This window comes from Trachurus japonicus, chromosome 18 (genome assembly GCF_045865225.1).
Source record: "Trachurus japonicus isolate A0001 chromosome 18, Traja_1.0".
Taxonomy (NCBI): domain Eukaryota; kingdom Metazoa; phylum Chordata; class Actinopteri; order Carangiformes; family Carangidae; genus Trachurus; species Trachurus japonicus.
In genome coordinates, this window is record NC_140924.1 from 20810931 (window position 1) to 20834122 (window position 23192).

The window sequence follows — 23192 nt, forward strand, 5'->3', positions numbered from 1 at the left end:
CATGATGTAACTGCTAATGTGATAGGCCAGACTGGCTTTACGCTGCTCTCATCCTCGGTGGAAATTGATATGCACGGCGAATACTCGGAGTCAAGAATTCAAGCAAAAGAAGGAAACCTGCAAGAATTGAACAAAAAAAGAGAGAGTAAAAAAAAAAAAAAGCAGCGCTCATTTGATGTTGGGAATTATGTCTGCCTGCGTGCTTGTGCAAAAAGATTGCTCAAATGCAAATGTTGCATCATAGCCACTCTGAAGATTTTCTGTAAATCCATGCAACAAGAAAGTTTCAAACTGGAGTTGAAATCCACTCGGTTTTTGAACACCTTTTTTTGTCTTTAGGCTGAAGTTAGTCTCATAGTTTTTTTTTCTTTTTTTCTTTTCTTCTTTAAAAAAAAAACATTACCCAAACACGAGTAGTCATTGGGGACTAGTTTCTGCCATGGATGAATATGCATTTGCCGACCTTGTGGCGTTAAATCAACAAGGTGTTGTGCTGTTTTGAATCACCGCATTGTTTGGTTTTAGCACAGAAGTGCTTTCTTGTACATTAACTGTGAAAACAAGTAGAAAGATCCGCTATCAATACGTATAGTGCGGACGACGTGGTTGACGGCTGAGTTAAACACTCAGCACTGTGAGGGAGTGTTTATGTGAATGGAAATTAAACATTTTCCCCCTTTTCCCCCCTTTCTGCTTGTGCCAAAGCTTATGCAGCAAAAATCACAACAGTTGACTGTGTGTTTCATTGATTGATTGACTGTGTGAGTGATTGATTGGTTGATTCATACTGTAGCTGCGTATAATATCTTAGTCGCCTCTCCCAACTGGCTCATCAGATAAAGTGCACTTAGTCGGAGTATAAAACCCCCGTCCAAGTATGAAAAACCCAGAGGAGGGAGGGAGGCTGGGGAATGCAGCTAAAACTGGAATTGCATTTGGCCCCCATCTGCTTCGCTATTGTCACTTTAGCCTCCTATGTTTCTTGCACCTGCGGCTGCTCAAGTGTAATAAGAACTACTGCAACCTCTTGGTCCCCTCTCTCTCAAAAGACACACACACACAGATTGAACATGAACACACACACACACACATAGAGGAGTGAAGTTCTAGCTTGTCAGCCGCTGTGCTGTAATCCACTTTAGATGGCCTCATTCCAGGCCTGCTCTCTGGCTAAGACAGGGGTGTTAAAACCACCCGGGAACTTTTTTTTTTTTTTTTTTTTTTACAGTTTGGCTTTGGTAAGTCAAGTGGGTGACAGAAGTGACAGTAGATTACACACAAGGCTAAAGTGGTGTGAATGTGTGGGTGTTTGTGTGTGTGCCGATGTGTTAATATTTGAACACCTGATTTTGTCATTTTGATGGGAAACTCCAGTTGGTTTTATCCTAATCTCTATCTCCACACATGCACGCACACACGCACATTTACACACACCATTCATCCCGCTATATCGCCGCAAGGCAAGCTGACGGAGACTTTGTCAGCAACTTGGAGAGTGACTGTTCTCGCCTCTCTCTCTCTCTCTCTCTGTCACTATATGTCTCTCTCCCTGCATTACCATGGTTCAGCTTAGTGCCTCCATCCTCGACTGACACATCACTGCAGCACCATGAGTCATACAGGGCCATCTAACCGTAGGAGAGTGAGGTGACCAGTAGGACATCCCAGTGACTCGAGAATATGTCCAATCATATTCCTTGTTTATAGGCTGTATAGGCTCAGGCTGTATATATATATATATATATATAGCCTATGTAAAATGCATTAACTGTGAAGCTTTAAAAGCTAATAATTAATCATTATTAATTATTAATAAATAATTGACCGGTTCCTAAGCCCCTCCTTCCTTCCAAAAAGAAACAACAAATGGATTAAACAGCATCTTTGGCAGCTCTAGTTGCTAACTGCTAACAGTTGCTAACATTAGCATGTGTGGATAGAAAATGAAATACCTTAAGCAGAAGTAAGTGGAATGTTTGTGTTAATATAAGTCTTAAATAGTTATATCTTCCGACAGCAATCATAAATGTGTTTGGTCTGAAACACGGGTCTGTCAGTCACTCTGCTCTGCTGTAAGCCGAGGAGAAAACTTTCCTTGTATCCTACAACCTTTATCCAATGAGGAGAGAGAACGGCATAAAGGGGCGGTCCTCTCTATGTGTGCAGCCAAGGGATGCGCGTGAATGTGGTGACGTAGGGACGAGGACGGGGACTGCTAACTCCATCGGCTGACAGGAAGTTAGCCAAAACGACCGGATCGCTTATTTCTGCTTTAAGTTATGACTGAAAACTACCTCATAAGGTATAATATTGTGGATAGGAAATCCATTGTGTAGCTGCTCCTGGGAGCTTATCATGCTGTAGATTAATGCCATTGCTCCTACTATAAATTTGGAGTGGTAATTCTCCCCCCTGTTATCGGTGTGAACTGGATTCACGCTGTACAAGTGTGTGGGACTCCTGACAATAAAACAAACCCTTTAGATCACGTTTATCCCAACGAGATCTTGTGTTTTGGGAGCAACTGTCAAATATGGGCGATTCCACCAAAAGAGTGCCATTTCTGTCCCCAGCATATTAAATGTATAAAAACATGTAATAATATAATATAAATTGCATTTAATTAATAAACAAAGCACCATACACATGAATCACTGTAGAAATTAAAGATATATAATTTTTAATTACTATAAAAAGGCTTTCAAAGCACTGAAACATAGCCTTTGTTGCATGTCCCCAGAGCCAAACGCTATAGTTTACCACAATGCATTATGAATAAAATCCTTCTAAAATCTCATTTTTTTTGCATATTAGTGTGACTTAATATTATATCTACACTTATATAACATTTTTTAAATTAAAACCTAATTATATTTTGGTTAAAATTCACATTTTAGTCCCGTCCCCAGGTTTTCACTCAGTGCTGTTACCCGGACACATTCTACACTCTAAAAGTTTTGGACCATTCCACCAGTGACATGTTCTGCTGGAAGTGACATCATTTAGGTCTTTTGAAAGTCATGGGAAGACCAACATTAAATTCTGTAATTTATTTTTCCTGAAATTGAATGATATTGTAGCTATGTCAGGGTCCGTCACTCTTAAAACTCATTCCTGTTACCTAAATTATATCTAGACAGTGTTTGTTGATATCAAAAGTAAAATATTCAGTTAAATCCTAAGAATGTGCTCTGTGTGCTCAAGCTATTAGTATAGATGCTATTTGGCTAGATTTCACACAATTGCTGATTATATGCTAAAAACTCATTGCTGTTACCCTCATTGCTGTTACTTTTTCTTCAAAAATGCAATGATAAAAGCAGCAATAAATTAAATAAAGTAGCCTGAGATTGACCAGTACTCATTTTGAATGAGTAAATGTGTATATTAAAAAATTCTATACTGAAATGGAATGAAAAATGAAGTTTAATTTTTAAGAGTTACAATGAGCAAATGGCACTCTTTTGGCGGAATGACCCATATAAAGCCGCTAATATTTCTTCTGCAGTACCCTGAGCTAAAAAAAAAAACATGCATCTCTCGCTGGAAACATTTTGGGCAAAGAGCCAGCTCATTGTGACCTTTCCCATCGATCACAGGTGAAGACACCTGCTCTACTTTAGCTTCTTATTTTGGCAGGAAGAGAGCACTAAATATTACACTTAAGGGAAATCCCAACCTTCTTCCTCTGTTTGCTATTGTGTTGTTTCTCCCTTTGAGATTTGCTCAGCTGTTGTTTTGCTCTTTGATCAGCATCTTTTTCTTATTTGGCTTCCTGCATTGTTGGACTTATTGGAGTTCATTCATTCAAAAAACTTCTATTTACCTTTAATTTGATGTCATTTACCAGTTATACGCTTTAAATCGACTCAATAAGTGCGTCCACTTAATACTTATAATGATACATGAGAATGAAGAATGAATTTAGATGCAAAGCGTAATAGCCAACCTCGCAAGTGACACCTCCTCCTCCAAAACAACTGACACTGTGCTGTAGAAGCTATTTCCCAGATCCAAAAAGATGCTGTAACGTGAAAACCTTTTGGTACCTAATTTGTGGACAAATCTCTGTGCATATAAATGAATCCAGCACCAGGCTTTTGTGGGGGGGGCCGTCCTACAGACCGTGCCACATGCCTTCATCTGATTTCTGCTTGTTCCTCTGCATCTGTTCCCACTGCGAATGCCAAGGGAACGAGGAGTCCAGCATGGAGTGGCTTTGAAGCGTCATTGCCGTGAGCGTGTAAAAACGTCGTTTTCCTGCTCATCGGAGCTCACAGTCATTTGGCGCGTCCCTCCCCTCGCTCGCTCTTTGCATCTTTTCGCCCCCGGGGCCTTTATAGCTGCATGTGAATTACAACGCATGGAGTAAAGATCAGCTGGTCATGTAGAGGGAGGGAGGTCTCCGGTAATTTTTTTTTCTTTTTTCTTGCCTCTCGCTCTTATTGTCCTCGGCTGTGATTGATAGAGCTCATCATGAACTGTGCCAGGAAACGGCCCCGATCATTTCCGATGGTATTGAATTGGCGTGTGCATAGAAGCAGAGGGTGGGGGGGGGTGTAGACTCACTGGAGCTTACAGTAGATGCGCCACGTGGGGTGAGAAATAATAGTGGATTTAAAAAAAGCCACCATTTAATATGATAATGCCTAATTATGCAGCTACTGTGCTGACTGCTCTGGTTTCTGACTGAAGAGATTGTGCAGGGAGATCGTCAGCTTCGGTATGCATGATGATGATGATGATGATGATGATGATGAAGGCGGTGATTGTGATGATAATATCCTTTTTTCTTACAGCGCAGAAACACACTCAAATCAAATTTCACAGTCACATTCTCACACGTAAACATACCTCCCTTTAATTAATGCATTAATGTCTCCTCATTTAAAAACAGTCCCATCTGTTCTATATATAAAGCAAATCTGCTCATTCTCTTAATACCGCCGATTACTGAGCATTAGGAAATTTGGCCCGAGCTGCGGATTTTACATAACAGTGTGTCATTCAAACATTTCGCCGTGCAGCAGCAGAACAAATCTGCTTTTTCTTACCGAACACAAAGATTTACGAGGGGGGGATTTGTGCTGAACCTCGGTGTTGCGGCGCTGACCAGAAGGTCTGTGTAGTCCCAGATAAGTGTTGAAAGCTCCAAAGCCTGAACGTTCAGTCAGATCTGTGATTTTGTTTGCTTAGATATTTCCTAATGTGAATTATTTTGCCAATTTTAGACTAATTTGTAAGTCTGTCAAGGCTGGGCTCCAGACTGCCCCTAAATGGGGGCATTTGACCCCTAAAATTTGAGTACATTTTTTAACAGGCTACTTCTATTTTAAAGGGACAACGAGGAGTTTCGGAAGTGTTTTCACACTACATTTCCCATGAGACTCCGCGCGCAAGGTGAAATTCTTAGACCGGCGCAAGACGGGCAAAAGCAAAAGTATGTTTTTATTACTCAAGAACGAAAGTCGGAGGTTCGAAGACGATCAGATACCGCCGTAGTTCCGACCATAAACGATGCCAACTAGCGATCCGGCGGCGTTATTCCCATGACCCGCCGGGAAGCGTCCAGGAAACCGAAACTAGAAAATGCTGCAAAATAATATATAACCAAATAACTATAAAGACAAAACAATTTATCGAAAATGGACCCATTAACAAGTGTGGGTAATGTAGATTCATCCACATTAATATGAGCCTCTTTTATAACCAAAAGCAAACTCTTCTGTGTCTCTTTAAACTTAAGATATTTGCAATTAACACTGAGCTCCTGAAGTGTTTTGGGATCTAGGAAGACTAGTTAACAGCACTTGACGGGGCACAAAAAGTTTATTCAAATAGCTTTCTTCCTCTTTGTTTCTTTCTTCCAGCCGGACACTTCTAAAACACAAGCAGCAGGATTCCACTTTCTCTTCCTCTCCTATCTTAAACTCCTCTCTTACCTTTACATGGTGCTGTCTATGTGACGTACGGCAGCCAGGTGGCATTTTCACAGAACAAGCACAAGTTTTTTTTTTCTCGCTCGCACACATTTGCTATTTTCAACTCTTGCAAAGACGACTGTTCCTACGTGGGAGAAGAGAGGTGCGACATTTCCTCCTTTTTCAACCGTGCATTGTACACGTGGCGTTCCCCTTTTGAGACGAGACAAGAGCCACACAGTGCTGACAGTGTTGGGACTGTGGTGGCTGCAGCTACTGTACGACACAAACTAGCTGCTGTGTGTCCCCAAACTGCAGCACAAATTCGCCTGTGGCTCTGAAATTGCCTTAAATACGTCGCGCCGTGTGCTCCGTTGATCCGACTGCCCACCCTGCACCACTGATCCAAAAAATAGAGCCCTAAAACTGTTTGAAAGATAATGATGATAAACACTTCCTGTCCTCTCTTTCTCACCTTCCCTGCCCTCCACCGTTTATTTATTTTTTTCTTCCTCCCTTCCTTCCATCCCTTTCTCTTCCGCCTCAGGGGCTGGTGGGGGAGAAGTACGGCAGCATCCGAGTGCCGGGGGAAGTGGAATCGGCGGAGTTTGAGATGATCTTGGATGCAGCCGTGGAGGCAGGGCTGGACACACACATCTTGGAAGAGTGGTACTGCAGGGATGAAAACTCTGTGCCACCCGCATACTACCTCAAACCCAAAGCCCAAATGCTTAAGAACTACCAGAACTCTGTAAGTCCAGCTGACCTGCTACATGCTGATGGTGTTTGTATCTGTCTTCCTGATGTGTTACTTCACCCACATGGTAGTCATAACTCCTCTTCCCGGAGGCGCTAACAGTGCTGATAACAGATTCTTGTCCTTGAGCTCCGGGGTTCATGAATTTACTTCTCCTTGAGGAACGTTTTATATGCACATACAGAGAAGAAAACCAGCTTTGTTTTTTGTTTTTTCTGTGTCTGAGCAAACCTGTTTAGTCTCAGGCAGCTCTTGAACTCTTTAGAAGTCTTGGGCTTTAATGTTTGCCAAATAAGGAGGAAAAAAAAAAGTTTGAGTGTACTTGCAGAAGACCTCATAAAAGTCATTTAACAATAATTCTGTCAGCACAGCTACTTTTAAATAACGCAATTTAGCCAATTTCTTATCTTGTCCAAAACTTTATGGAGGTAATAAAACATTATGTTTTTTTAAAAACTGTGTGGCATTTTAACACACTTACAGTTAAACACACAAGATCTCGAACTGTATAATAAAATCACTCAAATATTAATCATGCTTGTAACCTTGTATAAACCACAGACAAGATGACAGATTGAACCCTGTTTTTAATAGAAATCAATCTGCGATCAGTCAGCTGGTGCGTGTTTCATCTCCTGAAAAACAAAATATGACGAAAAAAGGTTTTATTTTTAATGCACGGCATCCAGTTGGGGATCCTTTACCTTTCAACTGGCTCTCATTGGCTGCAGGATTCTCTCTTAAACTACAGGCAGTCATAAATGTCAAACAGTTTCGATATCTATGATTGAAAATCAAGGAGAATCTCCAGTCCGTAACATTAAGATTATGTGAGTAAACCTGCCCAGTGCCCACTCTACAGGTTAATGCAGACAGATAATCAGTTCGCTCCAGCCTTGAACGCCCCCGAGGGACGAATCAGACCTGAAATCAGCCCAATTATACCTGAGTATGTGGTCAGCATATGAACGGAACAAAATCTCCTTTCGTACACTTTTTATCTACATAGTAAGTCCAAAAATAAGAAAGAGAAGCCTCCCTCTGTACTTGATGGGAGTCCTTCGTTCTACTGTAAAGTCAGACTGTCCTCTCCCCGCCCCCCCTTGTCCTGCTCAGATGGAGTCAAGCAGCGCAGCCAAGACCAAGAATGACAAGGCCTGGAGGAATGTGTCGGAGGAGATCAAGAGGATCTTCCGGACGGCAGTGCTGCAGCTTCAGGAGAAAGGGACCATGAAGAGCGCTCAGGCCAAGAAATTCCTCTGCTCTGGTCAGTTTCACGTCGACTTTTTCTTTCTTTGCCACATTTTCATGTCACAAATCACGAATAATGAATTCTTTTCAAGTTGAAACACGTCCTCGCTGTTCATTTTTTTGTCTTTCTGGGTTTCAATCTGGTTTTTGAAATGAGTTATTGATTCTTACATCCAAAAAATAATTATTTTATCCGACTGTTTGATAAACAAGTAGCTTGATTGATCTATGTAACATTTCCACCCTAAGTGGGGGAAACAACAAGGCCGTGTCCTTGATGAGTGATGAGTGTTTAGACTCTGATCTACTTACAAAACTGATAAGGAGAGATGAGAAGCGATCAGGATCTGTCAAGTCAGCAGACGACAGTGATGGATCGATGGCGTTGCATGTTCGCCTCAAGGTTAAAATCCAAGCAGAGCGTCGCAGTGAAAAAGAAAATTACCTTTTAAAATCCTTTATTTTTTGTCAGTTTCTTTAAATGTTATAGTACAATATTTTCATTATTATCAGGCTAATTATTAAGGAACCCTGCTGTATTGTGTTTTTAGTCACAATTTGCCCCCGAATGTGGTACTTGAAAGGTACTAATTATTTTTAACCGAAAGTGGCTTCCCTGAGCTCCCTTAGTGAGATCAAACAACAAAAACTGAATTCAGAGCAAAAACAAAACAGTAATTCTCTTACTCTTCACACCTCTGCTCAACCAGAGGTACGCTTCCACCACTTAAGGTTGATCCAACCTGCTCTCGTATCGTCTTTCCATCTGGGAGTCTCCCAGTTATTACTGAATTGTTTGGACAGCGCTGAACTCATCTATCAAGACATGTTCCTTTGTTTGAGATGATCTGAGCAATATGCTCTCAGCCTCCGATGACAAGTCTTTGTTTTACGGGGCCTTGTTTTTACAGCTTGTAGCCTTTTACATGGCGGAAAAAAAGTAAGAGTAAGACCAATCTAATTAGGTAATTGCCGTTCAACTTTTATAATTTCACATGAAAAGGAAGCACCTCCTTTTGTGTCAGGAAGCTGCAGCTTTAATTGAGCACTTTGAGCTTTAAGCGATGCTTGCTCGGACTATATAGGGGAAGTTGTGCCATCGCTTGGAACTCCCAACTTTCCTTTCACACTTTTTTTTTTTCCTCCTCTCGCACCTAATTAGCAGGCTACCAAAAACTACACAGGAGATGCTGGCAGAATTTCAGTCAGGCGGCTCTTTGTGGGGGAGCCTGCGATACAGTTCAGCAGTGCTGGCTTATGTGATTTTATCAACTTTGTTTCTTCTTAAATAAGGCTCAAGAGAAATCTATCTAATCGGAGGGTAACGGCTTCTAAAATCTGTTCAGCTTTGCTCCTGAATGAAATCTAAATCCTGCATCTGTTAGACTTTTATCGTCGCAGGTTGCACATTACAATCCAGCAGTGGCCTTTTCTCAGCCGCATAGAAAAATTATAGACCATTTAAGAATGAGAAGTGATGGTTTTTTTTTGTTTTTTTTCCATTTGAAATATGACCGAGTTGTATTTTCTTTCTTTACTTCAGCCTTGGAGGATGAATTAGACTTCGCCCTTGGGAAACAAACTCCTGCCTTTCTCAGGAAATGTGTCTGCTACATTCGCAAGATCTCCAACTTCGACCGCTTCGCCAAGCTCCCCGACATGTCCCGCTACATGGACATCGTGGTCAGCGCCGACCGCGTCATGCGCAACCAGGAGTCCTACGAACGTCTCCTGAAGGTGCGGGACGAGTTCATCCCGACGGTGGTGGCCGCCTCCAACCTGCGCGTCTATTCTTCGGTCACTCACTGCGACATGAAGCTGGGCTACTCCCAGGAGGTGGAGAGCCACTACGTGGAGGGCCTGTGCAAGCAGTTCTACGAGGACATGGTGGACATCATCCAGGCCACCGTCCAGCAGAACTTCGACACGGAGACCGACCCGCTGTACGACGAGATCCTCCAACACCTGTCTCTGTGTAAAACCCACGCCGCGCTCTACGAGTACAAGACCGAGTCGCTGGATTTCGTGCAGGAGTATGTGATGCCGTCCAAGGGCAGCAGGATGAGCCCCATGGTGGTGTTCGGCGGGCCCTGCACGGGAAAGACGCTGCTGCTGTCCGAGGTGGCCAAAGAGGTGAGACGCACCAGATCACGGTGTTTTTCTTTTTCTTCCTGCTTTTGCGTAACCCCCGCCAACCCCTTCCGCCGCTCTCATCTGTCCGTCTGATCCGAGCATGTGTCGGTCTTTGTGCGACAGAGTACGAGGGGGCGTGCAACTGTTCATCTCTTCCCGTCAAACGCTCGCTTGACCATCTGCGTTTCCGCACAGAGACGGTCCATCGCCACGCACATGTCTCGAATTTCCTGTGAAGCCATCCAAGAGTGCATAGTGTATGTGTGTGTGTTTGTATGTCCACATCTGCATGTGACTTTTACCGGTTTCCACTTAAACATCTGTAGTCTTTCCTGCACAGCCTGTGCACATGTGTTTCTTAATGTGCACATGTGCATCATGTGTATGTTGCTTTACGTTTGTGCACATGTAACATACTCTGTGTTCACTCTGTGGCTTTGTGTGTGCCATCTGGTTGTCCACCTACATTAGGATCACACCGTAGCCAAGATCACACAGCAGACGCCCACATACCCACCCCTCCTGTCCAACCTTAGTAAAAAAAAATGTCACATTAAGAGTGTTTACTGCAAATCATCCATGTGTGGTGGTTTTATTAGATATTTCTATTAAAAATAACACACAGAGCATGTTTTATCACACTAATGGATGATATGGAAAGTTTTCATGATTTCCATCCATCATTTCAGCTGATGTAGCTACAGTTTTCCTTTCAGTGCAACACAGACATGTGTGTTTGCTTTGTTGTTGTTGTTGTTTTTTTACCACAGGAGCTTTGCTGCTTTCTTAGCGCCTGTCCTGATTTCCGTGGCATAACTTTCGTTCTTTCATGTTTTCAATAGCAGGTGGATGTTTCAAAAGCTTCCCTGTAACATGCTGACAGCCACAGTGTGAAAGCAGGTTTTTGTAAATAAAAAAAAGGAAAAATCTGTTTTCTGAAATCTTAAAAAAAAGAGGGTCACGTATCCATTCAGAATTAACTCTAAAAACCCACTTACAACTAAAAACAAAAATGATAAATTCAAACTCTTATGATTAACCATTGACTCATTAAATAATACAGTATTTCTAAACCATTTGTACCCACACAGATAAGCTGACTGATTTATCGCACAACCATATTGTGTGTGGGCTGCATGTTATCTGTTTAGAAATTGTCCACCTCATCATTTAGCGAAAAGATGAATATTTCATCCTGTCTTTGTTTTAATCTGCTTCCAAAGCCATAAAGATGCAGTTTAAGTCGGATGATCCAACATTAGTGCAGCAGTTGTAGTTTTCTGTTTATTATTAGCCTTATTATCCTGTGTATTAATTTTCAGCTATTTCATACTAAGAGTGAGAGATACAAGGAGGGTAATGTTATTAGATTTCAGTTGGTCTAAAAGAGGACACAAGTTTTCTGTGGGCCACAGAGTGTGATTCACACCTCGCCTCTTTGATTCATCTGACCTGTGGAGCTTTTATGTCTTTACTTTTTAGCTCAGATCACACTGGGTCCATCTGTCCACCTCTGAGAGGTCCAAACTGTTTGCTTTGTAGAGAGAATACAACACAGACTGGTCAAACTGTGTAAATTCATGAGAAAAATATTAATCTTTATACATTTTTTTGATCATAGCAGCCATTTCAGACTCTCTGTGGTAGCACAGGATGTGTTATGTCCTTTGTTTCTTTACATCAAAGGAAAGGGAAGTAAGTTGCATAATGTACAAAGTCTAATCACAAAGTAAATAAAGTGTGCAAGTCTAGATATCTAAAACTTGTGCACATAGTGATGACCTGTGGGTGAAAGCTTTGTAATTCAAGATAATGGCCAGATCAGCAGTTTGCAAACTGACATGTTCAATTAATTCAGTAAAAACAAGGCCTTCTTGAAAGCAATTCAAAACAATAATAATAAAATTGGCTATTTCAAAGAGTTGTTATCCGTGCTGCCAGATACTGCTACCATATTAAAGAGGTTTTTTATTGAGCATGTGCATGTGGCAGATGCATGCTGGGTTTGATTGAAGAATTGTATTTGTATGCATTCATGCAGGCAGTAGTGAGTGAGACAGCATGCTTTTTACGGCAAGCTAATTGAAAATAAAACTGAAATTGACTGCAGTTATTGTCAAGCCACAGGGGTGTACGTTTTCTATGTTTTTAGTGAAGAAGCACACAAAGTGAAAGTGTGGTTATAAAACAGAGTGGAAAGTTTAACACAGTTAATGTATATCTTGTTTTTGAAATATAATTCACATCAGGCCACTGAGGGGAAAGGAAACCAGGTCTAAAAGTATTTCCGGTGTGGGAGGCGGTGAGCTAAATTAAGTTAAGGTAAATGTTAAATAAGCTAAGTTAAATGATTAAGCTGAACATATAAAGTGGCAAAAAGAAGGATAACATGAAAGAGAATTAGCCGGATATTATACTTTGAGCTTTATTGCACCACTTAACCATGTTAACCAGGTGCCTCAGGCCTTAACAGAGTTTTATGATGATTACAGGTATTTTGGCATGTTAAAAAAGCCAAATCACACACAGTCACCGGATAAAAATACAGTGTAACAAATGAGATATCACAATTGTTGTTAAAAAAGACGATTATAGCACATATTATAGCACAATAGAATGTAAAGGGTTCGTACAGCACAATGGCTGCTTTGGCACAGTACAGAATATTGTCAATGCAGGAATGAAGGAAGGAGCACATTTACTGTCCCCTCATCAGGCTAATTAAAGTTGCCTAGATTTTCATTTAGGGCTGATTACAGTAGTAGGATTTAGGCTTGTGCATAGACAAACATAATTCTTGCCACTTTGCAGCTCTGTGATCTCGCCTTCCTGTTCTGTAGTTGCTCAGATTTAATTTAAAACATGCAACATAGTTGCATCCTTGTAAACTATATCCTTTTCATAAAAAAGGCATTAATAGAAATCTGTGAATATAAAGCAGGCTGATAAAAAGATTAGACTTTATTTCTGCACAACCTTATAGCATCTAATATTCATACAGTAGTTGTATAAACTCAGTCACAAAAGTCATATTTCAAACAGTAAATACTCCACTGACAGACCCTGTGTCTCTGAGTTTTTTCCCTCCTCCTCTAACACATACTACAGCTAAATGTGGAGCAGGCATCACCACCGTTGCCCTGAAAGTGTCAAATAACATCTTAATGTCTCCCGAAATCTCAGCTGAGCCATTTAATGAATTCATGAATGAAATTATAATATCAATGAAGTCTCAAAATTGGAGTACCGTAGTTCTCATTCATGGAATATTTCCCACAATGATAAGATGTTTCATACATGAAGTAAGATATCTGTATTAATGACTTTGAAGAATGTGAGGAAATTACTGAATTTTATACTTTTATCTGTCTTAAAAAAAAAAGTTAGAAATTTAGTGCAGCACAGATAAGGTAAAAAAATTATTAAACCTCTCCTCTGTGCTGTGCTAATGAGCCCTGCTTCATTGTGTTGGAATAAAAATTAATTTGATCGGTCTTCCCTCACTGTAGAGCTGTTTCTTTAACCAGACCTGGCAAAATGAATGTATTTTTTTCTCACAGAAACAAATGTGTGATAAATCTACATAATCATCACATGTGCTATTTAGATATGGACAATTTCCAGAACCCATTCATAAAAACATATATTCTGTATTTTTTTCTTTCAGGCCTACACATGGCTACAGAAAGAGATGGGCCCTGAAACCGACCCAGTGGTCATAGTCCGTTACATTGGCTCCAGTCTGCTCTCCACAGACCTGCGCACCCTCCTCCAGAGCATCTGTGAACAGATTGCAATAAACTACCGCTGCCTGATTCACTTTTTGCCTAATAAGATCCAGGAGATGAGGGAGCTCCTGATCAGCCTTCTAGGGGAATCTTCATTCCACAGACCCTTGGTCATCGTCTTGGATGCCCTGGAGCAGCTCTCAGATGCCGATGAAGCTCGTAAGCTGTGGTGGCTCCCCATACACCTGCCTCGGACAGTCCGCATTATAGTCTCAACATTACCCAATAAACATGGCATCCTGCAGAAGCTCCGACACCTCATCCATGACGAAGGTTATTATGTGGAATTAATTCAGAGGGACCGCAAGGTCTGTAGCCAAACATTAAAGCAGCAGTTGCTGGGGGTGAAGAGGAAAGTCACCTCAGGCCAACAGATCTACGTCAACGAGGCACTGGCCAAGTGTACATTACCCATGTTTGTCAACCTGATTTACAGAGAGGTAGTTCACTGGAGGTCTCATAAAGATGTGGATGACCGGTCCTTGTGCTCCACAGTGCATGAAAGCATTGAGCAGCTCTTCTACTCAGTGGAGAACAAGTTGGGTCAGCGATTTGTCTTCAGAGCCTTAGGGTACATCACCATGGCGAAGGCTGGACTAACTGAGGTCGAGCTGGAAGATATTCTGTCCTTGGATAATATAGTGCTTGGAGACGTTATTGTGGCAACGTACCTCAAAAACCCCTTGAGGATCTCTTATGACTTGGTTGCAAGGCTCAAAGAGGAGCTGGAAGGATATCTAGTGGAACGTCAGGTACGCAACGTCACCCTGATGGTGTGGGCCAACAGACATCTGCATCTCATCGCTCAGAAGCTGTATCTTAGCAACGAGGAGGATGTCCATCAAATGCACAGCCTCCTAGCTGAGTACTTCCTTGGGGCATGGTCAGGTGGCAGGAAGAAGATCTTCACATACGATAACAACCATTTCACTTCCCTCAACATATCTCATCACAAAAACCCTCACCACCAACAGTCACATGAAAAAACATCTTCTGATAAGTACTCCTATGACAGGCAGACTCCCGAGCAGCCTTGGGTGTTCCAGTGCAACCTTTTAGAGCCTGACATTTTCTTTGTCAACCACAGGAAGATGATAGAGCTGGTGTACCACCTTACTAGGAGTGGGCGCACCGATGACCTCATGTTTGGCGTCATCATGAACTTCAGTTGGCTCTACACAATGATCAAGATCGGCCAGTTTGAAAAGGCCATAACTGACATTGACCTAGCTTACAGCTACACCCAAGAAAAAGAACTGAAGTTCCTGGCCACTACTCTGCGTAGCATTAAGGTAAAAGTGTTAAAGAACCCAGCATCACTGTCTGCAGAACTTCAGCAACGGCTTCTGCCTGTTGTCACCTCCCTGCCCAAGCTCAGACATCTCCTCCTGGAGTGTGACAAAGATGGTCCGAAGTACTGCTCCATAGTGCCTCTCCACTCCTCTATGGATGTCACCTACAGTCCAGAGAGGCTTCCTCTGTGCTCTAGCTACATGCAAATTGTGGAGATCTTGCCCACTTTAGCTCCAAACATAGTCCTTGTAGCCCTTGAAGATGGATCTGTCAGTACTTGGGATGTAGAGAGCAGACAACTACTACGACAGATCGACACAGCCAGATCTGTTGTGCTGGGAATCAGACTAACCACTGATGAAAAGTATCTGGTTGTGGCCACAACCAAAAATACGCTGCTCATCTATGATAATCACAAGTCCTGCCTTTTATCTGAGGTTGAAATCAAGGGGTCTAAACATAGTGGTGTTGCTGGTGGGGTGGCCTTCATCAATGGTTTTACTTTGTCTACCCATCATGCTTTGGCTTGGCTTGAGGCTAGTAAAGACGTCAATGTCATTGATCTACTCTACGGATGGCCTCTCTACCAGTTTCACTGCTGGTACGAGGTGACTTGTGTGCAGTGCTCTCCAGATGGAATGTATGCCTTCTGTGGCCAGTACCTCAACACTGCATCCATCTTTCATCTGGGAAATGGGGACAAGTTAGCCACTGTGACCTCTGAGTTTTCTGGGGGGTTCGTGAAATCCATCCTTGTGCTGGACACCCTTAATCAAATGGTGATGATTGACAATGAGGGAAGTTTGTCAGTGTGGAACACCAAAGAGGTCACCAACCCGAAGCTGATGGAGGATTACGATTGCAGAGGGGATGACAGTGAAGTGGTGGGCATTGAGTTATCAGAGGACCAACGCTCCATTCTCATTTGCAAAGCCAGAAGTATTGAAGTGCTGGATACAAAAGTGTGGAAAATGGTAGAGAAGTTCAAAGCCAAACGTACTGAACGCTTTGTCGCTGCTGTTCTCTCCAAGAATGGACAAAGCATCGTGGCCTCCATGGAGAACACCTCTTCCATCTTTGTCTGGAGGAGGGACAGTGGACAGTGCATGGCTAGCCTGATTGAGATCTCAGGGGCTATTGTCAAACTCATTAAATCAGTCCACCACAATCTGCTGCTTTCTGTTGCAAGCAGTGGAGTGCTGTCTGTGTGGGACATTGATATCATCACCGCCATGTCTAATATTGACAAAACAGGCAAGAAGATCCAGACCTTGCTGCTGTCCGGCAGAGAGGATTACGTGTTTACCATGGACGGTTCAGAAGCTGTCCACAAGTGGAACTTCAGCACAGGCTTTATTGAGACGGTCTTCAAGCACGAGGGTGTAGTGGAGAACTGTGTTCTAACCTCCGCAGGGGATCTCATGGTGACTTCAGATGACAAGTCCAGCCAGTACATTTGGCAAACCAGCACTGGGGAAAACATCTTCCGCATCAATGGACAGAGAATTTCACAGCTGCTAATCACCCACAATGACCAGTTTGTGGTGTCGCTCTGTGAGCAGAATGCCTCCAGAGTCTGGAGGCTCGCAACCGGCCACAAAGTGTGCAACATCTTAGTCACCCTCCAAAATGCTCTGATCACCACAGCAAACACTTTCCTCGTGGGAACATCCAAAAACAAGCTCCTCGCTGTCAGCCTATGGTCGGGCAGCGTATCCAAGAAGTTTGTCTGTGATGATGGTATTACCATCGTCAACTTCAAGCTCATTCCTGACTGCCCCGACTGTGTGGTGTTCATCACATCAACAGAGACTGTCTTCATCTGGAGTGTGGCAGATGAGTCAGTCTGCAGGCGAGTCCAGCTACCGACCAACTTCCTCAAAAATCTTGAGGACTTCCAGATCTCACCCAATGGGAAACTAGGAATTGTCTCCAAGGGGGATGAGAATATAAATGTCCTGGACCTTCACAGTGGGAAGCTGAGGCTTGTCCATGCTGCTGGAATAATCTGGCGCCAGAAATTATCAAGAGATGGACGTTATCTAGTGTACGTCTGTTTCCGGAACTGTGATGAAGATGACGATGCCGGTGTTGTGTCCAATCTTATAGTGATGCGCCTTGCTGATGGTAAGAGCATCGGCACGTGCTCACTTTACAAGACTCCCACCTTCCTGTCGCTTTGCCAGAGAGCACTAAACATCATCATTGGCTTTGAAGACGGCAGCATCGGCACTTACACAGTGGTGGACCGTGTGGATGCTGCCCTCAAGATAAAGATAGCCACCTCCAACAGCCGACAGATTGTCAACAATGCCTCACAGAAGGTTCGGCCCAAATGTGGCAACCATTCCTTTAAGACCGTCGCCGACTGCACTTGGAGGGAGTCGACAGAGGTCTTCTCCAGGGACAGCCCCATCAATGTGTCTGACTCCGGTGAAGGTGAGTCAACCACGCCTACAAAAAAGACTGAATTGCTGCAGTGATAGTTGACAAAGTAAAAAGTGGGTGGAGTTAGGACAGAAGGGAGGAGATAGATGACTAAGTTTAGAATCTCTGGGGTTGCAGTTGATTCTTGTTTACAGCCACGTGATTCAGCTGCAGATGTCAGCCCTCTGGGTAGTTAATGGGCCGACCGTTTTAACGCTGCACTCAAATTATGTATTACTTACTTCCAACTTATACAGTATCTGTTTGTTTTACACATGAAGACTGTTAGAACAATACTTTGTTTTTGAAAAGAGGAAAAAATGTAAATTCTGTGCGTTATTAATTTGCCATTATGTGTCCTTTTGCATTTGAAGAACAAAAGTTATTATTCAAGTGTCTCGGTCAAACATTTTCAGAGCCATTCCAGTGATCTTAGCCACTTTCATTGTACACTATCTTTATTTACATTGTGCACATTAAGCCATAATGTTGTTCTTAAAAGAGTGTTTATGTTTGTACTTACATCAGTTGGTACTGTACAAAATGGAGGAACTATGAACATATGTACATATCTCTTTTTGGCTGCTGCAATTTGTGCAACTCCTTAAAAATGTTATGTTGTGCTTAATGCAATCAAAGTGAGTGCCTGGAATTTAAAAATGTTCCTTATGTGCAGATTACAAGATTTATGAAAATGCAGGGAATTTGTAAACACAGTATACACATAGTTACATAATACTTGCATTGACGTTAAATCTAAGCGATCAGTGTACTGAAATCCAGTCAACAACACGAGAGATCGATGGCATTGCTCTTTGTAATGATAGTTGTAGAAATTTCTTGGAACAGTTTACGTGAATTTGATGTGACTTTACCCACGGTTCCATCGATTTGTGTCCTGTTCGTTTTAAGGGAAACACCACTATTGAGCATACAGTGTAGCATAGCACCATACACATTCACGCCTTAACCAGTGTACTTGCTTTAGGTTTAGTGAAGTTTGTTCAAATGTTTTGGTAGTGAAGGACAGAGTGGTTAGCCCAATGTTTCACTGAAACCACTTGGCTGTGTGGATATATTTAGAGGTCTATACAGTAGGTGGAAGCACTTTATGAGTGGTTTGTGAGAAATTGTTAGATTTATTCATATTTTAAAAATGTATAAACTGTTTAAAGTGATCTAGATTTGTCTTAAACAGATGTTGGATTTGCCTACAAAAAGACACAAGGCCATCCAGGTACTTGCAGGCTACAGCTGACTCACTGAAATGCTGATCTTTCTTTGTATGCCTGGTATGAATACAAAGATGTTGTCATTTTAACTACTTACTGCAGAGATGGGCAAATTGGAAATCTACGGGATCAAATTAGGGTCAGTAAGATTTTGTGCTTGAGAAGTGTTGTTCAGAAAAAAAAAAATCAAAATCTTTTGTAAACCTGTGAAACAAACTCTCATTGAAACTTAAAAGTTGTGAATGTGTAGCAGCAATTTGTTCTGAGGATGACAAGATTTGGGCACAAATAATAATTGAGGATACGTCAAACTGCCTCTGTGAACATCTCATTACAGATTCAAGCAGAAAAAAAACGTGTAACTGAAGTTACAGACGAACTTGCATTTAAGTTACATACACAAATTGAAGCCCTGCTTTAAAAACCAAAATCTGGGCCAAAATTTACCCTTTAAAATTCCCTTTTTTAAATTATTCTGTGCCTTCTGCTTTGAATCTGTACTTGACGATAGCCTTGGTAGTTGTACACTGCATGCCACATAACTGCAACAACCATAGTTCGAGTCCAGTTTGGGAACTGTTGCATGTCATTGCCTCCCCATCCATCATCGGTCCAGTAAGGACAACAAAAAAGAAAAGAAAAAAGTTTTTTGATAAATAAATCTGTATTCAGATGTTCACATAAGCAGTAATTTTCTCCAATTATTTGTGTGTCCTCATCATTGATATAATTGACAGCATTTTATTTAAATGTTTGTGTTACAAACTTGGATTTTTCATGCAGTTTTGTTGCAGGTTTACATGACTAAATGAATTTGAAACAACTTCTACATTTTATTTACATGCTGTGAATCTTTTTGACCTGCATTTGACCCCATGGATTCTGGCTGATACACAGTGAAAGCCGTTAAAATCCGGTTTGCTGACAATCTAAAAGAGTATGTGCGAGTCTCCGAGGTTGTACCTTGCAGGTGCCGAGATAGCTTTTATAAAAGCATGTCTGTAATAACCCGAAACTGAGAATCTGTGTTCTGCAATTTTGAGCTCTGATGAGACCAATCATCTGCCAGGCATGACTGAAACAAAACCCACACATTTACACTAAGATATACTTTTTAAGGGCTATTCCATCTTAATGTATGTTTACTAATTTCGAACTGTTGAGATTATGGCCCTTGGATAATTTCAAAACCCGGGTAGCAGCATCAAGCTTTAAAGATACTTTTATTCCCTACAACTCAATAGTTTCTAAATTGAAAAGAAAAAAAAGATATTCTATCATGTAATTGCCAAAGTCCAAATTATAGTTTGTGTTTCGTTTTGTTGACTGTCTCGTTTGTTTTTGAGGCTTGTACTGTAATTATATTGTTACCAAATTGTTTCAGTGTTCTACCGTGATTATGTTTATGATAGAGAAAACGTGCTATCTTTGCTAAAAAGTTTAAAAAAGAGTCCTCTTATGAAATACAGTATATGGGAATGCCAGTTTAAGAGTATATTTGAATGTGTCCATATGGAAGCCAGTAAATGGTATTATTGTATGTTAAGTAACTTGAATGACTTTTAATAACTTACATGTTTGCAACTTATAGTTGGCATACTGGTAATGAATGTTTCTATGGTATTCTTTGTATTGTCAGGACTGACTTACCTGTTTAGAGATTTATATTTTCATAAATGTTGTACTTACATTTTGTTACAGAGTTGTTTAACTGGAATTCAAACAGAAAAGAAACTTATGTCTGAAGCAATATGAAACTAGTGTGTATGCATTGTTTGTATGAAACATTTTAATGTAATAAAATGGTTCACTTTTTGCCTCCAACTCCACCGCCTCGAGCTTCTCACTGTAATTAGTCGCTGCTATAAGACACTGCAATCATGTGTCTGCTTTTAGACATGAAAGTGTTTTTATTTACAGCCTTTGATTTCAGAGCAGATAAAGACTCAGTCCTCAAGTACCAGCAGCAATAAGTTAACTTGCTCTGTGAAACAGGTAATTCATGTTTATTTAGACAGAAAACACTCACAGTGCTGACAGCCTGAAACACACACACACACACACACACACACAGAGGGAACAGAGCTGTAAAATGATTTGATAGGCCAGTAATTGCTCTTCTGTGCTTGATGCCGAATGCCAGACAAGCATGGTGAATATTTCTCCAACACTGGCTGACAGTGTCAGTATAATTAGGCGATGCATGTGCAGTGCACCTGTACGGCGTCCCGCTCCAACAAAACGCGCGCAGCATACACGCTCACTGCCGCGCGCACAAATTTGCAAGGTAAACACATCCAAGATCAAGCTGTGATTGGCCAATAAAAACCCTGTTGCTTTGGGCTACCATTTTAATTTCCCAGTGGTGTCACTCTAAGCCAATCTGCGCCTGAGTGTATGTGTGTGTATGAGTGAGTGAATGTGTGTGTGTGTGTGTGTCCTGTCTCCACGGCAACATCAAGTCCACAGCGGTGACGGGCTTGGCCACGCCTCTCATTGTAATGATGGTGAGCTCATGTCTGTTGGCTATTGGGGCTGCTCCTGTCCTTATGACAACAAGGGCTTGACTATCGCTAGCACATTCCACCTGCAGCACCACACAGGCGTATAATTACACCACTTGTTTGTTGAGCAGGAGGTCTCCATAGGTCACGCAGCATGTGTGTGTGTGTTATTGTGTCCTACACTAAGCAGCCTACTGTATGACATCGCCTCTTATTTACACAGCCCCAGAAATAGCCACATCACTGTCAGTGGCATTTAGTCCATAAACCTGGCCCCTCCTTTTGTCATCCATATATATTTTTTTTTCCAGCTGTAACCTGTATTTTCAGTGATGGGGAAGCCTACAGTATGAGTCATCCATATCTCCCTCCACCCTCCGCCCCACTCTCTCCCCCCCTCTCTCTCTGGCAAGCCAGATAAACGCTGTAACATAACTGGCAGCTGAGGGCAAACGAAAACCTGCACACACACACACCTAAAAAAAAAAAAAAATTAAATGTTCCAAATTCCCTGAGTAGCCTGAAACTAAAAGTCAACTTTTCATCAAATCTGGTGTGTTCGTGGCACCAATTTTATTGCAGAGGTAAGTTACCACCAACCGCCATCTCATCCCCCCATTATCTTGTATTCTTCCCTCACGTTTCCCCATCGCCTCAACACCACACTGGAGGAGATAACTACCAACAAGTCCTGACCTAATTCTTGTGAAGCATGCTGGGAGGAGGCATGCTGATATGTGGAGGCTCTGAGTCTGTCACTCCATTTTGATTTCAGGTGAGCAGTAGGAAATGGGAGGTGTTTGAAAATCTGTTTGCCTGTGATAGGTGGGAAAGATAAGAGCGTCCACGCTGCCGCCGTTGGTTTTTATCTTAACATACAGGAGGAAATAAAAGAGGAACAGACACTAGACAATTCATTCAGCTGTGAAAAGCCAATGTACGTAATACTTTAATTCACTCTCCCATAGACTCCAGTTTTAATAATTAAATAAAACAAATTACATCCTGTGTATTAGTAAGGACGTTCCTCTCCATTTTGATTTTAGAGACAATATCTCCAGCTATGACTCAATACTATCTCAAGTCCATTTATCATTCTGAAGACTGACACGTCACTGTTGACGCCCAACAGTGAAGGATTTCTACAATGTTTGACAATGGATTAAAGTTTAAAATTACATTAGTGACATGAAGAATAAGATTCAGTCCATGGCTGTTCACACCCGCCATAGAGATTCAAATTATGTCTTGTTGTTTCAGCAGTAGAAAGGTTCAACACATGACGATGTCACTGTTTCTCAGACTCACTCATAACACCTTTCGAGAAAGGTCATAGTACATTGTTGACCTTGGAAAACGCACCACAGAGATTCATTAAAAACAGCTATGGAGCTTTCAGCACATGGAGGCAAACACTGGGCCCCACTTTTGGTATTTTGGGAAATGTTAATTCACTTTCAAGACATACAACTAAATGTAAAGCTAGCCACCAGGAGATGGTTAGCAAAGACCAAAAATAGGGAGAAGGCTGAAAGTAACCCACAACTCTCCTTTTTTATTTTATTTTATCTTATTTTATTCATTTTATTTTATTATTATTTATTTTGTTTTTATTTTTTAAAACGGGTTCAGTTGAGGTTATAGTACAGTACGTGCCAATTGAGCCAATTCACCGTTTCCAGTATTTATGCTGCTAAGCTAGGCTAACTGTCAGCTTTTGCTGGAATATCAAGCTAATGAAACAAAGTGGCAAGTAGCCTAGGCTATACACCAGCTTTATGCTAGGATGCTAACATGTTAAGCTATCTTTTGGAAAAATGTATAGTGTTTCATCAAAACTTGTGTCAAAGTTTCATTCTTCTCTGTGAAAATGTAATAAAAAAGAA

General features: G+C 41.6%; 1 protein-coding gene across 3 annotated transcripts in view; it reads left to right on the forward strand.

The window, feature by feature from the left end:
- nwd2 (NACHT and WD repeat domain containing 2) overlaps positions 1-20620 on the forward strand; it is a 50605-nt gene extending 29985 nt beyond the window's left edge. For all 3 annotated transcript variants that reach the window (XM_085758953.1, XM_085758952.1, XM_085758954.1), the window contains 4 exons: positions 6469-6672; positions 7795-7945; positions 9473-10062; positions 13730-20620. In XM_085758953.1, the coding sequence (XP_085615079.1) occupies positions 6469-6672; positions 7795-7945; positions 9473-10062; positions 13730-17626 (4842 nt within the window). In that variant the 3' untranslated portion in view covers positions 17627-20620. The remainder of the gene's footprint in view (positions 1-6468; positions 6673-7794; positions 7946-9472; positions 10063-13729) is intronic.
- The last annotated feature ends 2572 nt before the right edge of the window (positions 20621-23192 follow it).